General features: G+C 45.2%; 1 protein-coding gene across 3 annotated transcripts in view; it reads left to right on the top strand.

Moving 5' to 3' along the window:
- zfhx3b (zinc finger homeobox 3b) overlaps nt 1–20500 on the top strand; it is a 214270-nt gene that overhangs the window by 101896 nt on the left and 91874 nt on the right. For all 3 annotated transcript variants that reach the window (XM_070960027.1, XM_070960036.1, XM_070960019.1), the window contains one exon: nt 17873–20395. In XM_070960027.1, coding sequence (XP_070816128.1) covers nt 17909–20395 — 2487 coding nt within the window. In that variant the 5' untranslated portion in view covers nt 17873–17908. The remainder of the gene's footprint in view (nt 1–17872; nt 20396–20500) is intronic.

Genomic DNA, 20500 nt, shown 5'->3' with positions numbered 1-20500 from the left:
ACACACACACACACACACACACACACACACACACACACACACACACACACATTCCCTCTCTCATTCAGTTTTCCCCATGTTGTCAGTCAGTGCTGAGTGACTGGTGACTAAGAGCCCTCTCCTGTGTAAAAGGTCAGCAGGCTCCTTGGAAAGAAAGAGTCAGCTGTCTTTTTGGAAAGCAACTGTTCTCAGAGCCTTCAGTTTGTCTGTCGGTCAGTCAGTCAGTCAGTCAGTCAGTCAGTCAGTCAGCCATTTCTATTCAAAACACGCTGTTAATTGAGGAGAACGGTGGTGAGACGGTGGGGTCCTTACAGTGTTTGTGACAGAAGAAACCCAAGATTTGTCATGATGGAGGCTTCACAGAATGAACTGTTTTTATGGACACAGCCAGACAGAAAAGGGCACGATGTACTGTTCCCCAACAGTATTCATGGCAGGTTCATACTTATAGGTCCCTCTGTTTGATTGGCTGTGTGACAGACAAACGGTATGATGTACAATCTGTTTTATGTGACTATGAAGCAAATGTTAATGCAGTGCAGCTGAGTTCTTGTTCTTCTTTTTTTTTTGGTCATAGAAAAAAACTCACCAAATTAGCAAATTCAAACACAATTCAAAGGTAAAACAACCTCCCCCCCTTCCAAAAAAAGTGACTGTTTGTCCCCATTTTGAAATGAATCTTACTTAATTAAGAAGCAATGAGAGTCCACAGATAGCATTCCTTAATTAGCTTAAGCTGGCTGCTGTAACCAGATCCACTGCATTAATGACAACACAGCCCCTGTGAAAAGCATCATTGTTCTCAAGATAATTGTCCTTTTAGTTAACGCGGCCTGGGAAGGGCTCTCCTTGTTAGAGGAGCTGGCTGGGACCAAGGACAGCCGGAGGCAGGGAGGGGACCAGGACTGATACTGGCCCAGTGCCCGTTGTGACAAGCCCACTTGTGCCCTCTGCTGAAATCCCCTTAGTATGCAGTGGAATTAGCTGTCCCCAGGGTGTGGCACCAGGGGGTTGGTCATTAATTATATACCCTGAATCTTAACGAATGAGCAGCAATCAATAAAAAAAGCAGATGTATGCAAATAGCATGCTGATTATACTGCCTAATGACATGTCATGTTGTTGGCAGGAGAGAGCTCAGGGAGAAGAAGGAAGGAAGGAGATGGAGGTACAAAAAGAGTCAAAATACTCATGTCTCGTGTTGAAAACATGCATGTGTTGCTGCTGCATTTCTGTAGCAGTACATTGTTTTGAGCTTTGAACCTGCACCGTTTCATTCGCTCGTTAGATTCTGTTTCAGATCTTATCATTGTAGTTTCATGTTTCTCTGCAAGACAGGTCGCAGTGACTGTCAGCCAGGAAATGGTGTGAGACTTGAGGGTTGGGTCAACTGGAATTTGAGCAAGATAGGGTAAACTCTGGTGGAGTCTGAGCTGTTGGGGTGCTAGTGGCACTGCTGATAAAGGCTATAAGGGAAAGCAGTAGAGGTTAGTTCACCTGCTTGGAACTCTGCCCCTGCACTGAGATCTCCATTGTATCCAGCCAGCTGGAGCTGTTAGAAACTCTATACCTGCCTTTAAGCAGAGAGGGAGGGCAGCCAAGAATTAACTGCTGCCTCATCCTGGCAGCCGCCAAGGATGCTGTCTGCCTCCATTCATGGTGAGCGTGAGAGGGCAAGGAGGAAAGAACAGAAAAGGGAGGGGAAAGAAACAGTCCTGGCAACGTGTGTCACAAAAACCTGAAAGAAATTAGGAAGAAAGAGGAACTAGCCGTATCAAGAATAATGTATCCTGCCTGGACTCTGTTCAGCACATGAGGAGATTTTGTCTGAACAATAGAAGTACAATAGAAATATGCACGTCTGCACTTCCTCAAAGAGAGTACAGCTCATATTGGTGAGTAGTGTCAATTTCATGGCCCAGCTATGACTTTGTTTAGACTTCTCTGACAATACATATTTTATCCACTTTGAAAAGTCTTAACACTTGCAACAAAAACATTATGTATTAGTCAGTGTAAATTGAGGGGTCTTGTACAGAGGAAAAAGTCAAATTTTGTTACAAACTGGATATGAACTGCAGTAAAGTTAACTGTACTCAGCCACCTCATAGTAGTACAAGTCCAGTTCTTCCCACTGCTGTCTAATTACAACCTGTACATAATGTCTGCCATGGTTTACTGCCACGATGCCTGACTAGACCCAGGGTTTGATTACGGTCCCCCATGGACTTCCAGTTTCCCTTCATGACAGTGAAATCTAAGACCTTAGCATTTCAGGAGGCCAGGACAGTCCAAGGAGAGGCCAGGGAACAGGTGGTGACCCTATGCAGCCTGGGAGTATATTATTGACCAGGGTCCAGCGGCCAGATTGATTACTTTATTGTATTGCCATGAACCTCAGTGGCCAGAGACATCTGGTTGACCCTGGGCGGACAGAGCATCGCAGTGACCCTCACCTTAGCTAAAGAGTTATGTGGCTTTGACCTGCTCCCTAATGAGGAGGTCTTGACCTGCTCAACCACTGGCCTGAGTACATAGCTAAAGTGGGCCTATGCCTTTCCCTCCCTGGTGTCAACCTAGGTAATTTAGAGGCGGGGGGTAGGCCAGGGTCTTTTGGGGGCCACCTTGTTTTTGGCCAGACTGTAGACCCTCCTCTGACCCATCGGTGTTCATTGTGTCAGCAAGATGGGCAGATCCAGAGAAAATGTTAATTAATCTTCACCAAATTACTTCAGAATGGTGGGAAATCAATACATCTCTATCAGATGTCCCCACTTCTAGCTAATGGTTCAGATAGATGGCTCATGGTGAAGGGAATTGATAGATTTTATACAACCTTGCACTGCTAAGTTGTTTGTTTGTTTTTTTTTCAATTATAACTAAGAATTTCCAAAAACTTCAAAAGCTGCATTATGTTTTTATTGTCTGCATGTAGGACTTTCACAAAGCAAGTGGAACCTCACGGTGCTGTGTGTGGTGCAGCAGGATTCTGGGCTGGATGCCACGTGGACTAACCTTGTGCCCTGTATAAACAGGGCGAGACAACAGGCAACACAAGGGAAACAGCCTTTACTCTGGTAGAGGCTGTTTCCTCTACCATCACTTCTACTTCCACTTAGCTGACAGGCAGAATATCTGTCAGGCAGGTTTTTCCTGTGCTCTACATTGGTTTTCAGTTGTCAGCTGCAGCTTTTCATCACACAAAAAAAACAACCATGCACTGAACATGCTGGGTAAACAGTGGATTCTGTAGATGCCTCTCCTTTTACCCCTCACACTGCCTCTCTTCATTCATTGTCTTTGTTTAATTTGTTCATTTCCTCAGTGGAAGTTTCCCAAGGTTTCCATCGAAAGACGCATGTGAGGATGCTTAAATGTTTTTAACAATGTATGATACATCACATTTGAGCTACTCTACACATGAGCAGGAAAAACATCTTCCCACTTTACAATGCAGATTTATTTTTCATCACCATTTTTAGCACTTGTTTCCCCCCAGTAAATGGGAGGCATGGCTGTTGAGTGGAGAGGAGTTGATTTGCTTTCTGTTTGAAGTGGATACTGTAGTCCTGTTCAAAGCAGGATGTGAAGGCCACTTTTCTAAAGAGCAAGTATCTCCTCACAACTGAGCACAGTGTCTAGGAAACCCTCTTGTTGCATTACTTGCATTACTTTTTGCAGAATAAACACTCATATAAGTGAACAGTCAACACTTGCCATAGTCAGCCTTCACGGATTTCATTCCCATCCCCAGTCCACACTCAATGCTGTCTCGTGTCATTCTCACCTATTCAAATAATGCAGCTTAAATTGCAGCCTGATGAAAGTGCAGTGATTCTTTGATTGTGTGAGTTTCTAAGTTGGTACATGTTAGAGAGGCCTACTCACAGACTTGCGTGTGACTCATGAGGAAGGTAGGGGGCTGGCAGCAGGAGACAAGAGGTAGGATGTGTGTTTTATGGGTGCTCCCTACATACCTGCCCAAAGAGGGGAATGCATGACCGCACCCATACAACTGCAGGCGTTGCGGCTAATTACTGATAATCATATGTTCAAAGGCAGGACAAACAGATGTTCCTGCAAATACTCTCCTCTCTGTGCTTGCACCTCACACACCATCCCTGTCTTTTTGTTGTACAAAAACATTTCTTAACCAAGCGATTAAACAAGCATGCTGTCAACATTAAGCAGCTTTCATTAAGACCCTGTACAGCATTTCTGATGCTTCTGCAAAAAAGGCATCGCACTCCATCACCCACCCTCCTCTTACTCTGTCCCAATTAACACTCAGCCCCCATTACATTGATTGGGAGAGGTGTAGTATTGGCTTGGTGGTCCATGAGCACATTGATCAAATTGACCCACCATGTGAACCATGAGAAAATGTTGAGCTGCAGATTTTTTTATTCCCAAAAGCAGATTGCAAAAATTGCCAGTGGACATGAAGCTGCTGTATACTGTGTGAGCATATATTGTTTGAGTGTGTGTGTGTGTGTGTGTGTGTGTGTGTGTGTGTGTGTGTGTGTGTGTGTGTGTGTGTGTGTGTGTGTGTGTGTGTGTGTGTGTGTGTGTGTGTGTGTGTGTGTGTGTATTTACATATAGGTGCCTGTTGGCATTGGGTGAGGCAGTGCTGTGTTGGGACACGTTTCAGTGCATGGGCTTTCATATGATTTTGAGGCCCTTATAGGCACACGCCACACCCTAACTATATTTTTTGGGGGCCCTTGCTAGACAACTGTCCCGTCAACCCCCGTCCCCCCAAACCTCCACATCTAATCATGCCTAGCCCAAACACAAACAAACACACACACACACACACACACTCCCTTATTGCCAGTCAAAGGGCAAACCGTTGCCCCACCTCCTGAAGGTGCACCTGGTATCTGCGAGTCCACTCCAATTACATCTCCCCAATTACAGGTTATGAACCAATTAGTCACCCTCTCGTTTTACACTGCCCCTATCACTCTCCCTCCTCGCAGCTCAAATTTGAGGGCATCTGTTACAGATGGGGCAGAGGGTCCTATCACTGACAACATGAGGGAGGGTGCTGGTCTCGGGCATTTGCTGGTCAGTGTTTCTCGAGGGAGATTATATGCTGTTGTTTGTTTTGTTTTGTTTTGTTTAACTGAGAGATAATGGTTGACCTGTACATACCTCATCCAGAGTAGCTGTCTGGAGGCCGTTGCCTCAGCAAACTCCAACATGCACATACATTTTAAGAAATACATACTGGGGATCATTTAAACTGTCAACTTGTAATTTGTAGTAACACTCAACTTGAACTTTCAGGGTGAGCCAGTTCCAGTTGGCCCTGCTCTAATTCTCACCTCCTTGCTAACATTTTTTTTTTCCTCTGTGTGTTTGTGTGTGTGTGCGCGCATGTGCGTGTGTGTGTGTGAGGTGAGCACGAATGTGGATAAGCAAGTTTGTGCATGCACATATGAATGAGTGGGGTTTTTTTTTATCGTTTTCTTATGTTTTGTTGTGCTTTGTTTCTCTCTGTGTTATGTAGTGTAGTGTGTGTGTGTGTGTTTTTCAGTGTATATGTCTATCCTCCCAGCCTTATGGCTTCATTCCCAGTCTCAGTTGGCATGCGTAAGACTTTTAGCTATACCCAGTACACTGGCGTAGCAGCCTGAGTGGAAACTTGCAGCTCCATATCGAGAATTCATTCACAGTATGGCAATGTATCTGACTGCTGTTTAGTCTCACATGCGTACATATGACCGCACATGCAGCATGGTGCAGAGTTAGCAGCTTGGTGCTGTGTGTAAAATGTTCCCTCATTGTATGGGGGGTTGAATGGAGCTGCCTATGGGCCAAGGGTTACGATTCAAAGTGCTTTGGCTGTGATCTCCCAGCTTTCTGTTTCCTTTAGTATTCTGATAGCGCTCTACCGTGAGCTAGATCCTTGTTTATCTTGTTTGCTGGCATGCTCTTTCAATGTCAAAACAATGACATCATTAATTAAACGTGAATTAAATGTGCAGTTCTCAAGGACCACTAGGCGCTGCTGAATCTTTTGCCACTGAGTGAAGTTTATTTCCCTGTGGAAAAAATTCATCTCATGGTTTTTATTTTTTGTCAGTACAGTAATATTATGTGGCTGTTATGCATGTGCTTTTTAGCAATATTTGTACGTGGACATGTTTTGTTTTCCTTGCTTAATATTCTTCCTATGGTCACACCTGCCATCTGCCTTTGAAGTCCTACATTATGATGTAATTGTGTGTGTGTGTGTGTGTGTGTGTGTGTGTGTGTATCTGTGTGTGTGTCTGTGTGTGCGCGCGCATATGCACACATGTGCATGGATGCACAGAGGAAATGTAAACGATGTAGACAGTGTTATCCAAATCCAAACAAAGTCTTCATTTAACACAACCACCCAGCAGATGTCAGTTGCAGGGTCTCATCCTCTTTCCCACATGTAGCATCAGGTCTTCCATTACTTAACTCATCTCTGCCAACGATAACCTTAAATCCATGAATTGATGATTTTTTTTCTGTATTCTGTATAGTACACATAGCTTTTTTTATGCCCTTGACACATACTCCCACCGACAGACTGAATCAATGAATGTTATGTGTCATAAAAGTAAAGCTGCAGTCCACTGAAGCTAATTACCCAGCAATGTGGGCCTGAGTTAAACCTTGGCTTCTTGCACTGTCCCTTCATCTCCTTTTCCTTCATTCTCGTCACTGTACTTTTATCTGTCATACTGAACCCTCCACGCCACCTTAACTCTCCACTGTAACCTCCGTAGCTAAGAAGAGCAAGAAATCATACCATCCCCATCTGTGAAAGCCCATGATCAAATCCCTTGCAGGTGATAATTCTTTATCCTCACCCTTTAGCTCTCGTTGTCCATTTTTTCGCTGTTTTTCATTGCGCTTTTCTCTGAGCGCTCTGTCTTCCTGCTTTTGTGTCTTGTGTATCTGTCAGAGGACTCATCCCATACATGAAAAGCTCAGAGTGAGGGTATATTTAATATTCAAGTATAAAGCTCTGGAGTAGACTGGTGGAAAACTGAAGCTTTGGCTAGTTTAATATGCTTAAACATGCGTGCATCCAAGTCAATGCACATGCTTACACATGTTCATGCACTAAAGATGTGTGCCCGTCCTCTGAGGAATGTGTGGGCTCTCTTGCAGAGTTTGACCTTCAGACCCCGGGCTCACGTGACTGAAATTCCACTCACACATAACACACACATACATGCAGTATGCTCACACAACACACATGCACTAGGCTACTTTTATCTCCTTGCTCAGAAATAGAACCTACGCCACTTAAAAACTGTAATAATACCCACAAGCCCCCACAGCTCACAGATAAGAAAGCCCAAAGATAAATGGCAGCAAATAACACCCATTTAAACGTGACTGTTTTGAGGCTGTTGATCCCTGTAAAATGGAGTCTTGCCATGAAATAATGTAGCGTGGGTGCACCAGTGTTCCCCTACCTAGCCTCAGTTGTGCTACGCTGTGCTCAGCAGGCTGCCCAGCTGGGGCCCAGATGTGGCAGCCATGTCATGCGGAGCTGGGAGACAGAAGATAAGAGGCCGTTGGTAGGCCTGCTCCTTGGTCTTGGGTCTGTTCTGCAGTGGTTCAACTAGATGTTGCGGTCGGTGCGATCTGAACTTTGACAGCCCATGTCATGCTTAATGCCTCACTTCCCAAATACAGCTCAGTAGGGCTGATTTATATCTACCAGGTGCTACAGTGTGCAGGCAGCTCTGGGATGAGAGGAGGCATGTGGCCATTTCATTAAGGCAGATGAACAAGGGCTGCAGTGTGTGTGTGGAGATGAGGGGCAGGAGGCTGGTCTTTCTCAAATATAGCTCCACAGCAATGTAGCTGTCACAACACTCAGACCAAGCCAGGAGAGGAGAGGAAGAAGGGGAACTTATTAGCACGCTCCGCGTTTCTCAAAATATCACACCAGTTTTTGCTTCTCCTCGTCTCTCATGTGTCTGTTTCATTTCCACTGTCTATCCCCCCCCCCCCCACACACACACACTCACAAATGCATTTCAAGCTCATGGGCATCTGCCCCCCCAGATCAAAGTGCCCGGACACGTGTAGACACCGCCGTGCCAAGTTTTGGTGCAGGCACTGAGCTGCCAACAGCTTTAATGGTCATATATTTGTTGATTTTCTTTCAGCTGCTGTGCAGTAAACTCTGCCCCTCTCTGTCCTTCTGTGAGGCTTCTCACAGAGAGCCATGCTCACCAACCAAGCAAGGGGTGCACACACACCTTCTTAGTTATACAACACAGGGGTAGACGTTATCTAATAGGACCCGATTTATTGCTTGCAATTGCATTTTAGAATGGGCTTATTCTGTTTCTATTTTGTAGTTTGATGGCAGCAGCTTTTCCTCATGTTAGACAGGTCTCCCTGGAGGTCTGTGGCTTAAAACAGAACTCAGATTCAGTGCATATGAACACTTATGATGACTACTGCAGGAGGAGCTGTTGTCTTTTAGTCACATTTTAGCTCTTTATTTACTGCCAAACTGTTGTATTTTTCCTCACACGAGGGTCTCTGAACACCGTGGTCGGCTCTGTCAGTGCTCAGCATAGCTACAGAGATACTGTTTGATGTTCCTTGCACACTTCACAGTCAAGTGCTGAGGTGTCTTTCAGCTTTGCCCTCCAGGCCACCTTGTTATACACTTAACAAGTTGTTTTCTTTTTGTTTTCCTTCCCTTTTCCTCTGTTGACAGTTCCTCATCACTGCTCTACTCAGAAGGAATGCACATCACCTTCCAAGGTTTGCCTTGGAATCTGTCCTTGTAAACTGTAGGGCAAGCTCTGCTCTCCTTTTAAGATGACGATTGCATCAAGATCTGATTTATGAGTGTTCTGTTTATAAACTGCCAGTGTAAAGATTAGGCATCCCATTGGCATGTAAACTAGCGCTTAGTGGGCTTGTCCTCGGGAAGGCACATAAACGTTTCTTTTTTTGTCTCAATGAAATTCGCTAAGATGTTCCAGCAGTGCACAGTGGAATTTAAATACTTGTCTGTGATTCTATTTTCCTTTGGGAATGAGAGTAATGTGAATGTGATAAGTGTAATTCCACCTGTCAGATTCCCTCACGGTTATTTCCAATGCATGATACTGGTCAGCCACACAGCTCATTGTGGAAGTGGCACATGCTGTGACTACGTGTGAACACTTACAGGAGATGTACCATGTGCCACTAAGGCACAAAAATAGCCTTATATAAGTCAATCATGTCCATTTAATACACATAGCAGGCTTGCTATCACTCTACTTTGTCATTCTCAGGTATGAAACAATCTTTTGGTTGGAGAGTTTGAGACTATTGTCTCTCTTTGCTTTGTTGTTCCTGTGTTTCCTTTTGACAGCCAGTGTCTCAACATTTCTTGTTCACTTCCTCTTTTAAAAGGCAGGGCACATTATTCTTTTAACTTTATTAACTCTCATAATTCAGCGGGGGAAGGGGCAATAGAAAACACTTTTCCCCTGAGGTTTATTGTTTAAAACGGGTGCAGTTCTTTCCCAGGATAAGGGCTTCAGCTAAGCAGAGAGGAATTTGGGCCAGACCTCATAAAAAAAAAAGTATTTGTGTACCAGAAAGATTTTCGCTTTGCCTTTCTAAATCTTTGTCATTAATGACTTTAGCAAATGTGAAGTGGGGAGTGAATGATTCGGCTGTGCAGGGTCTTCAAAGGAACCCTCTAATTATTTATCCAGGATATCCTACTCTAGAATTAGAGGCCAGGTCGCCATTGGCTTTCATGCCTTTTTTTTCTGTGAAGAAATAATTTCCACAGAATGGTTTCACTGGGACACCCTCTAATCCCTGCTCTCCGTGCATGTGTGCATGCCGTGTGTGTGTCTGCGTGCATATGTGCTCACACACAGTGGGGTAAGCATATGTGTATGGGACTGCACCCATCCTCAGTGTGAAGTGCGTAACAGAGATAGTAAGTTTCTATTTTCCACACATAACACTGCATGACTTTCCACATCCCTGCTCTCACCCGAGACAGCTTTCACCCACATTACTCAGGTTTCCTGGTCATTTGGCCTTCGCATGCCTTCTAAAAGGGATCTTATCACCCTACTCAGGTTTAGACACTTAACTGAACACTGGGCCTAACCCTCAGGCTTGTGGCACTGCCACGCTGTCGCACTGCTGAGCCTCTGTGTGACTTCACCCACCCCCTCCGCCACTGCATGCACCTCAAAGGGTGTCCCAGCTTAACCGCTTAACCACATTATGGATTTGCTGTTTTCTGTTTGTTCTGCAGAGTTTTTTTTTCATTGATTCATATGTTGTTGTCTTGTAAAAGTCCCTTCAGTGTTTTGCTAAAGGAGTGTGTCCCTTTAAGAATGCTCAGCAGTGGATACTTGTCTAATTCCAGGTGCCAGTGAACCCTGTGTTTTACCAGGTGCAGGACTGGGTCATTACTAAGGTATTTGTTTTCCAGATTACACAGAAAGGCCTAGGATTATAGACATGTTATCCATGTCCCCTATCTGTCTGTCAGGCCATGATCCCTGCATGAAGCCTGAATCCTGCTCCACAGTATGCTCCTGTTTGCTGTCATGCCTGCTGGAGATCCCTTAGACCACATCCCAGAGCTACTATGTTGTTCTAGGGGGCCAGATCCCCCTTCTCCCATCTCTCTGTCAACAGGGACTTGGCTTGCTGATCAGTGTCAGCTATCCTTAATGGAAGTAGAAGTAGTGGTAATGACATCTCCCTGTTTGCCCCAAACCCTGCAACTCCTCAGGTTTTGGATGGCAGGGTAAGAGAGCAGAGCTGACTGGTGTTTGGGTTGTGGGGTATGTGCATGTGTGTGTATGTGTGTGTTTGTGTATGTGGTTGGCAGGGGGCTCAAATTTAGCTATGGACAGCTGATGGTCTCTCCAAAACATTTACATAAAGCCCCACAATGGTGATAATAAACCATTTTATCATGGGCTCCCAATCAATAATGCGGCTTCTTAAGGTTTAATATTTCAATGATATTGATCATTTTAACAGCTGTGTTTGTGGTTGACTTGCCTTAACTGCAGCGCTGCAGGGAAGGTGTGTATGTGTGCATGTGTACAGTACATATGTGTGTGTATGGCACCATGCGATCTTGCCTTCTAGCATGACATGAATGAGTTTCGCTCCTCCAAAAAAATAGAGTGATTGCATATTTCACATTTGGTCAACTTTGCAGTCGTCTGAACATATTTGGCATTCTGCACTTAAACCTTCATGGCAACAGCATTCTCAAGTAAATTGTGATCATCTGTTCGCTTAACCCCCCTCTGCCACCCTCATCCTGTTACTACAGAACAAATGAAATGGAGTGAGTGCAAACAGAAGCTCTGAAAGCTCTGTTGTTAGCAGATTTCACTTCCATCCTCTCTTGAGAGAACGTCTGCTTCCCGCAGATATAAATAGGGGCAGATTTGATAATTAGTAGAAATGAAGGTCCTGGGGCTCAAAGACTTTGATCAGCACATTTCCCCCTTATCCCTGACCTTTCATTGGACATGTGTCTTTAGCTCTCTCTCTCTCTCTCTCTCTCTCTCTCTCTGTGTTTCTCTCTAGCTCTGTGTCTCAAGCCCATTTTCTGTATCTCTCTAACTTCCCTCTCTTTCCTGCTAAACACTGCAGACACTCAGTTATGCATGCTGTATATCTACAGATATCTTTATGGGTTTTCCGAATGATCTACATTTAGAAATCTTCCCAAGGATCATGATCAGTGTGTTGTTTTCTGATTGATTAGTGCCAGACAGACCAGGGTACAAAGTATCTGTGTTCTCTCAGCCTCTCTGCATTCCACGCTATGGGAAAGTCAGCACTGCATGCTAAAGGATGTGAGGTTCCTTGTCAGACTGTTGCAAATCATTCAATATCCATGTCTTGGATATGGTCTAAAATTGAGTAGATATGTGGGATGTGTATCTAACTAATCTGATAAGTATTTGAAAGACACAGCTTGAAGTTGAACTCTCTCTCTCTCTCTCTCTCTCTCTCTCTCTCTCTCTCTCTCTCTCTCTCTCTCTCTCAATTTTACAGACACCCCACTGTGTACAGTGTATACCATGTGTGCTCTGTGCACTGGGTTGCCTGGGGGCGAACGTTAGCTTGTGCCCGTTAGCCCTCCTCTGATTATACATCAGTACCTTAATTCCAAGGATAATTAATGCTCTTATAAATTACAAAGCTTTCTAAACAAACCACACGGGACGTAACAGGAAAATAATACAGTGCAGTCTTTCAGTATGATTTGTAAATGAAGATAGCTTGTGGCTGCTGTAATGAGAAGTTGCTTCTGTCGTAATTCAAATTGTCGCTCATCTGTTTTGTTTTTTTTCTTAATCTGACGTTCTTCAGAAACCCTGGTGTAATTTCCTTTTCAGTGTCACTCTTTAAAATTTCACTTCATGGCAAGTTTTTTCTTTTGTCTTTACAGAAAGCTGTAAAAACAGTCTCCAACAGCATGCAAATTTAAATGTATTTTGTCTGCTCTCCCTTTATCTCTTCCCCTGTACTGAGGTTTGAGTGAAATGATATGAGCCTTCTCACATTTGTACTCCGAGTGTACCACAGAAGCCCCCCCATGCTGGCTGCTAATTGGCGGGAGACTGGGAGCTTCCTGCTGTGTGTTCACTGCTTCCCTTTGCTTTGCCATCCCATCAGGTCTTTCACCAACACTCTGCAGAACCCAGTAATTAACCCACTGCTAATTAACTACTTCTAATTACACCAGCACGCTGTTTCTATCACACCCTCCAAAACTGAGGAAATGCCCTATTGCCATGTGTAAATCCCCTCTGGAGGTTTTTGGGAGTTAGCTGAGCTCCAATCAGATCATTTAATCACACTGGCCTGTGTATGAGTAACATGCAGCTCTGCACTGTAATATCGCTGCTGCTTTGTCTGAAATCAGTTTTCTTCTGTTCTGCAACGTGGACTGGATTAGCAGAATTTGATGGCATTGCGTAAAGGGTAAAGTCATTTTCAAGGTTCTGTTACAAGTCTAGGGAGGCAATTGATACTGTAAACAAATCAATTTAGCCTTTTCTGGCCAGTGTTACTAGTACAAAATGGTTACTAAAACTGAGTGCTGTGTAACTAAAGCAATCAGCATCTTGCCTCCTGGGTATTTGAGTTGCACATTTAGTAATCAGCAAGGATTATTTTAGCTGTAGGTGATAAATGTGGTACACCACTAGTTTGATGCATAACGTGCAAATACAAAACAACATGAGCTGTAGTCTTGCGTCTATAGTAACTAATGCCTCTAGGTGTCCACTGGCTGTAACACGACAGAAGCAGAACGCCTCAGTTGTGCTATCTGTGAGAAATACTTCCAGACATGCCAGTGACTGGCCCCCTGTACTCACACACACTGATGTAAACACACAGTACTGTTCTTCACTGCCTCAGACTCAACACAGCCACGGCTATTTCTGTTCCACAGACTGATAGCTCCTACTGAAGATCATTGATTTTACGGGAAGCCCTGTTTACAGGCTGAGTGCCATCGACCTGAGGTGACTTTTTGCCTCCTGCAGTTGGAGCAACACTGGAGCACCCTTATGTCTGCATTAGCAGAATAGTAGACAGCATATTTGCAGCACACAATAAACAAGAACGTGGTACGTGGTTAATTGTCTGATTTACAGTGTCGGGGATCAAAGAGAACAAGAACTCCATGTACTTGATAGAATTATAATGGGGTATTGTCTATAGCAGTTATTGACAAACTTTTTTTGGCTCACAGCTCCATGACATAACTGTAATAGCAATCTTGGACAGATGATATGCATTTTTCCTTTTCAGACTAGAGGGTTTTTTAAATGACAGTTAGGATATATATTGATATTTCCATGCATTTATTAATTTGTGATTCTGCGCGTTAAATCATTTTGTGAATCTGCCAGTTTAGGACCTTTAGCACTTGCACACTCACCTCTAGCATAGTTACTCCTTGGTTAAGTATCAGCTAGTTGTATTAGGAAGAATAGACAGTGGAGAAAGGCAGAGAGCGACACTTGCAGTGCAGGGTTAGAAATGTAGATTCCCTCACTATAAGAACACACTGTTAAAACCAGAATTTACTGAGCCATGTCAGGCATTAAAATGGACTTAGTTTAAGAGTGCAATGCATGCACGCCTTTATTGGTGATTAATTGGAACAAACCTAGGAGATAAACCCATGCCTCACTCTGCCTGAGGACTACAATGGTTCCCCCATCAATGAGCATGTCCCTAGTGCAACATCAAAGGCCTTCCCCTGCTTTATCAATAAGAACCCTTCCTTCCCACATCTTCCTGTAACTTGCTTAGCGTTCACGCCATTGATTTTCCAATAAGCGCCCCTTACCCTGCGGTGGCTGGCCAGGCTCTGTGATGGCTCAGAGACCAGACACAGACAGGCAACATCACTGAGGGACAATTGAAAATCAGATTTGGTGTATTGTAAGGGGTCCTCTAGGCGTATTAAGAAACCATTTTAAGGAGGTGATCGTCACTGCTGACCTGTATACGAATAGGAGTGATGGTCAGGGCTGCATCACACTCATAATCCTTCAGTGTTCACAGTAAGGACTGAGTCAGAGCTAATTCCCTCAGGAAACCCTGGAGAACAGGGTCCTCTGGAGGCAAGGCCAGGCCTTCAGGCAGGTGATCAGGCATGCTTATAATCAGATGCTTCCTTAGCCTTTAATTCCTCCATCAGTTGGCTGGTAAATCCCACCTAATGAAAGGACCCATAACTTAAAACTTATCTCATTTTCCATCCCTACCAAATGACATCCAGACCCACTCTCTGACAGTGTTTATTAGGACTGAGGCCTTTTCACAAGGTTAATCCTTATCTGCTTTGTTCGGGTTGTAGGAGGAGGTGGAATATGACTTTACTTTTTTGTCCGAGGAGGGAGAAAGAGAGAGCAGCGCCATAAAGCCTTTGAAGGCAGGTGGCAGCAGGAGTGTGAGTTCTAGAGTCAGGATCTGTGCATCGGCATGCTCTCCCTCAGATCAGCTCAGGAATCCAGACTTTTCTTCCCTCTGATTATCTCTTATTGTCAGCTAAGGCTTGTTTTGGCTGCATACAGTCTGCTTATTGTCAACTCAGTGGGCCCACATTCAGAATTACAATACAACACGAGGGGCAGGGGCCATGGCTGGATTACTTGTTTTAGTGCCTGTATGCAAAAGAAAATGACAACTTTTCTACATATTACAGTACTTAACCTTACATGATACCACTCAGCAGTAGTCACCTTTTGTGGGATGCTCCATCATTTTGATTTGTGGTTATTAACACAGTCAGCACACAGAGACACCGGCCTCCTCCACTTCCCCTCTTCTTCGACCGCGTCTCTTTGTCTGTCTCCTGGACTTGTTTAGTGCCTCCCAGAGATTAAAGCTTTTCCTGCTTTAAACAGGTGTCACTGAGCCAGGCAGACCTCCGAGAGACAAACAGCGTTATATCAGTTGGCCCATCTGCGACTTGCCGACTCCAGACAATCCTATTGCTCATCAGTAACCACTGCAGGTTATTGAATTACACCATCTTGATTTTAAAGGACAATCCTGTTTTCTGTAAGCAGTGGACACACCAAGCTAGCTCAGAGCTCCAGCAGTGATCAAGAGTCATCGTGTTATCCTGTCTACTGCTAATTGCTCCAGGTATCTTCCAGCAGTAATGGGAATGGATGGGTACATATTCTCACTACAGTACACTGTAGCCACTCTGTTCAGGCTCGGGACTATGCAAAGATGAAAGTAGAGAACTTTAGAGGTCATTTTAACCAACAACCTTAAGTACTAGTTGTGCATGTGGGCCCTCTGTTCCCAGGCCTGGTCGAGACAGGCAGTGGAATCCGGAGGAGGGGCTGATGGGGTAGATTACAGGAACAAGGTGTGAAACGCTCCGTGCTCAGACAGGACACATGGAGACTTTTTTCCTATGAGGCAGTCCTTTTAGAGAATTCCTGCTTTTTTTCCTCCCTTCATTTCATTTTATGCAGTTTGTCCACGTGCTTTTAGTTTGAAGAATCACTGTCTGTTTGACATGTGGCATTTTTTTTTTCTTGCATTACTCTTGCTGCCCTTAGTCCATTTGTGTGAAATGGCTGTTGAGCTCATAGCCTCTTATTAATGGAGCAGATAATAAATACAGACCAGTATGGCTAGTATCCCCTCACTCAATATGGCAGCCATCTCTAAATCATGTCTGGCTGTATAAAGCAATCTTGTTAATAAGCTAGCCAGTCTAATATCTTTCATTTTATATGCAAAGCAAGGAAAGGGTCATTGGGGTTAGTTTCTATAGTGTGTACACAAAACAGATATAACATATTGACAGAAGATGTCTGTTCCCAGATATTAATGACAATAACATTTATATAATCTTTGTGGTCATATTCTAAATTTGAAGTCATTGCTTTATCATTTTAGTGCTTCTTTACTTTGCTCACTGCATGCTCCTCTGGCCTGCTATTGCTCATTCTGAAGTCCAAATACAAAAGCACATCTTTAAAATGTGAGTCCATCATTTTATCTAGTTTGAGTGCACACAGGCTTGAGAGGTCTCAGGTATGTTGTGTGAAAGGCAAGCTTCATCAGACATTCATGAAGAGGCAGACAGACATTATCAATCTCTCCTCTCCCTCAGTGGTTAATATGTTAGGGTGTGGGGGTAGACTCCATTCTGATCACAGTTGAAATTTGCATCCCTAAGTAAATAAGTAAATAAATCAAGTGCAAGCAGTGAATGTGCTAATCAACCGGGACATGGCAGTGAGCTTGGTGCCGGGAAACTTTGCTCATGTAATATTCAGTACTGGTGGGTTAAAGGGCAGCCCAGAGTTATTGGTTTCAGCCCGATTGCCCCCTTTAATCAATGTTGGCTGCATCCCTTTAATAAAATTATTAGCTCAGCAGTATCTTGCGCTATCATTTTATCTCTTCTGCGCTCCAAATTGCAGCCTGTGTTGGGCCTCTCAGATGCTCGGGGCATGGCCAGCTCCCGAAAGCTCAGCTCCCATTTATTATTTCAGAGGCGCAGGATGGCTGGAGTGTTTGAAACCAGGCTGAGCGTAGAGGTTATTGGATGCAAGATCTAAACACAGCTGCAGTGAAGTCCCAACCCAGCTTATGTATTTTGGGCTCATAGAAAATACTGCCTTTTATTGCTCTTGTTAGAGTTCGCAGACATCATAATACACATGTACTCTATTCCTCTTATATGTGCACAACTTGAGGATGGAGTGATAATGATAGTGATACTCTTAAGAATTGAGGATTTTTTTAGATGCAGTTTTCTCTTTTTCTTCCTGTTATGTAAATGTACAATGTGCTGATGGGTGGCTTCTCAGTGTCTAATTATCTCACAAGGAATCTATTTGATCCATTAAGTTAGCCTGTTTCTCCTCTTTTCTGACTGCAAGTTAATTAAAAACGGATGTAGGATTTGCAGAATATAAGATTAGGGGTGTTGTTTGGAAGGTGAAGATAAAAGATGGTACCTTCCTGATATGGCAGGAAGATGAATCATGGACGGCTTATTAGTGCTTGTCTCAGGTATTGTGTTTAAGTACCTAATCTAGCGTAATGAGCACGGTGTCATTTTTCCAATTATATCTCAGACTTTTGTCTCTCACTCAATGCACCACACATGTGACTTTTTTTTTTTAAAGGTTCCTATACATAGTGTCTCTTTCGTATTGTCTGTATCTGATCTATTCTTAATAGGCATAGTAATAATTTGGAACATATAGATAATTATGTTTGCAACACTGGCATGGAGTTGTGTGCGCTTAAGAATATGTAAATACAACAGTAACCTCTTATTCTCCAATTTGTGTCTCTGCAGGCCTGGATGCGATGAACGCCTCATGTAGGCATCAGCATGGACAGCTGTGAGTCTCCTGTGGTTTCTGGGACAGACGATGGGCTCGGCTCCTCCCAGCAGCAGCAACCACCACAGCCCTGGAACGATCACTCTAGCTCACAGGTCCCTTGCACCAACCAGGCCCCTTCCCTGGACCCCCTGTCTCTCTCTGCTCCCTACCCTTCTCAACCCCAAAACCCCAGTGCACCTCATGACGGGGTGAGAGAACTACAGTCGCAGCAGCAGCAGCCAAAACAGACATCACCCCAGGATCACCGTGACAGCTCTGCCACAGGCCAGTTGCATCCTAGAAGAGAGGGTCTTGAGGAAGAAGAGCAAGAGGGAGTGAGCTGTGGAGAAGAGGAAGAATCTGAGGACTTAGATGAAATGGAGATTGACAGCTGTTTCCCAAGTCTTCAACCCTTTCCAGGGGTGCCGATGGCTTCAGGAGGAGGGGGCATGCCCACTCTTCTGCGACATCAGCCCACACGACAGCAGGGAGCACCTGAGAGTGGGAGTGAGGAAGGAGAGGAGGAAGAGGAAGAGGAGAGTAGTGATGTGGAGAACCTGGCTGGAGAGATAGTCTACCAGCCAGATGGCTCAGCCTACATTGTAGAGAGCCTCAGTCAGTTGATCCAAAGTGGTGGGGGCATGGTACCCGGCCTGCTTCCCACAAACTCTCTCACCAGTGGGGGAAAACCGGGGGAACCTGCTGGGACTTCATCCTCGGTCTACCCTCAGATCATCAACACGTTCCACATAGCCTCCTCCTTCGGGAAGTGGTTTGGCAATTCAGACCAAGGTTTCCCCAATACCTCAACCATGGCAGGCCTCAGCCCTGTCCTGCACAGTTTCCGTGTCTTCGATGTGCGGCACAAAAGCAACAAGGATTACCTGAACAGCGATGGGTCTGCCAAGAAGTCCTGTGTATCCAAAGATGTTCCCAACAACGTGGATTTCTCCAAATTTGATGGGCTAGCCCTGTATGGCAAGGGTAAGCCCATTCTCATGTGTTTTCTCTGCAAGCTGTCCTTTGGCTATGCGCGTTCCTTTGCCACTCATGCTGTCCATGATCACCGCATGACACTGTCTGAGGACGAGCGGCAGCTGCTAGGGGACAAGCATGCATCTGCCATCATCCAGGGCATTGGGAAAGACAAAGAGCCCCTCATCAGTTTCCTGGAACCAAAAACTAAGAGCACTCCTCTGCCACCTACCCTGCTCCCCATTAACTCTGGCCAGAGCTTCTATGGCACATTTAGTGGTGTCCATCTGGAGCCTGGAAACAGCAGCGGGGGCAGCGAGACCCTCCTGAACAAAGACTCTGACTCTGGCCTCCAGCAACAGCAGCAGCAGCAGCAGCAACAAACTCCGCTAAGCTCAGTCCTCTCTCTTGGAGGACTGAGCATTCCCAAAGCATCCACTCTTACCTCATCCCCAGGCTCTGCCAAAGACTCCAATGCCCTGCCCAAACAGGGAGGGAGAACAGAGGAGCCTGCTGGGAAAGAGTTGGATTGCAAGGAGGAGGATGGGGACACTGATGGACATAAAAGCAAAGCGCACCTATCGAGCCAGATTGGGGGCTCGGAAGAAGAGGAACTGTTATTAGGGGAGGAGGAAGATGAGGTGGAGGCAGAAAGCACTGCAGTGGCCTGTGATGGTAACAGTAGCAGCGGCGGGGGTGAAGCGGGGGAACCAGCTGTCTCAAACCAAAGCATTTCCAAATCTCCTTTATTAATGCCTAGTAGCGCTCTCCAGCCTTCTGCCTGCACCTCTGCAGTCAGTTCCACACTCAACAGCAAAGCCCCTGCTTCCTCTTCCTCCTCTGTGAAGAAAGAGGGTTCAGCTTCAGACGGTGGGGGGAGGACCTCAGAGCTCCCTCTGAGCTTTAACTGCCAGGGCCCCACTGTTCCCATGGCAATGGCGGCAGCTGCCGTCAGAAGGAGCGAGGATGACGCTGCTGGCACTTCCTCCTCACCTCTGTCCTCCAATGCTGCTGCTGATGAAAGTGCCAATCGAGATAGTGCCACAGCTCCAGAACCAAATGATTGCCCAGCAGAGGGAGAGGAGGAAAATGGAGCCCTTCTGCACCATCACCACCTGCACCACCATCACCATCACCTCCACCCTTCATCTCATGGCCACTCGCACCCACTCCCAGGGGTCTCCTGTGACATAACAGGGATGGGCGAGTGTTCACAGAACCATGGGCTTGGTGGCAGTGGAGGAAGTGGAGTAGAATGCCCTAAATGTGACACTGTTCTGGGTTCCTCGCGCTCCCTGGGTGGTCACATGACCATGATGCATTCACGCAACTCATGCAAGACACTCAAGTGTCCCAAATGCAACTGGCATTACAAGTACCAGCAGACGTTGGAGGCCCATATGAAAGAGAAGCACCCAGAATCTGGAGGCTCCTGTATTTACTGCAGCAGTGGCCAGACCCACCCTCGCCTGGCACGTGGAGAAAGTTATACCTGTGGATACAAGCCCTTCCGGTGTGAGGTATGTAGCAAAGAAATGTGGCAATGATGCTCATTTTGCATTACTTTTTTGTGTCGGGATTATGTAGGATGTAAACTGATATGCAAAAGTTATGTATGTATGTAT

This window comes from Chaetodon trifascialis, chromosome 1, assembly GCF_039877785.1.
Source record: "Chaetodon trifascialis isolate fChaTrf1 chromosome 1, fChaTrf1.hap1, whole genome shotgun sequence".
In the NCBI taxonomy this organism is placed as follows: domain Eukaryota; kingdom Metazoa; phylum Chordata; class Actinopteri; order Chaetodontiformes; family Chaetodontidae; genus Chaetodon; species Chaetodon trifascialis.
This window is presented reverse-complemented; position numbering and strand designations above follow the sequence as displayed.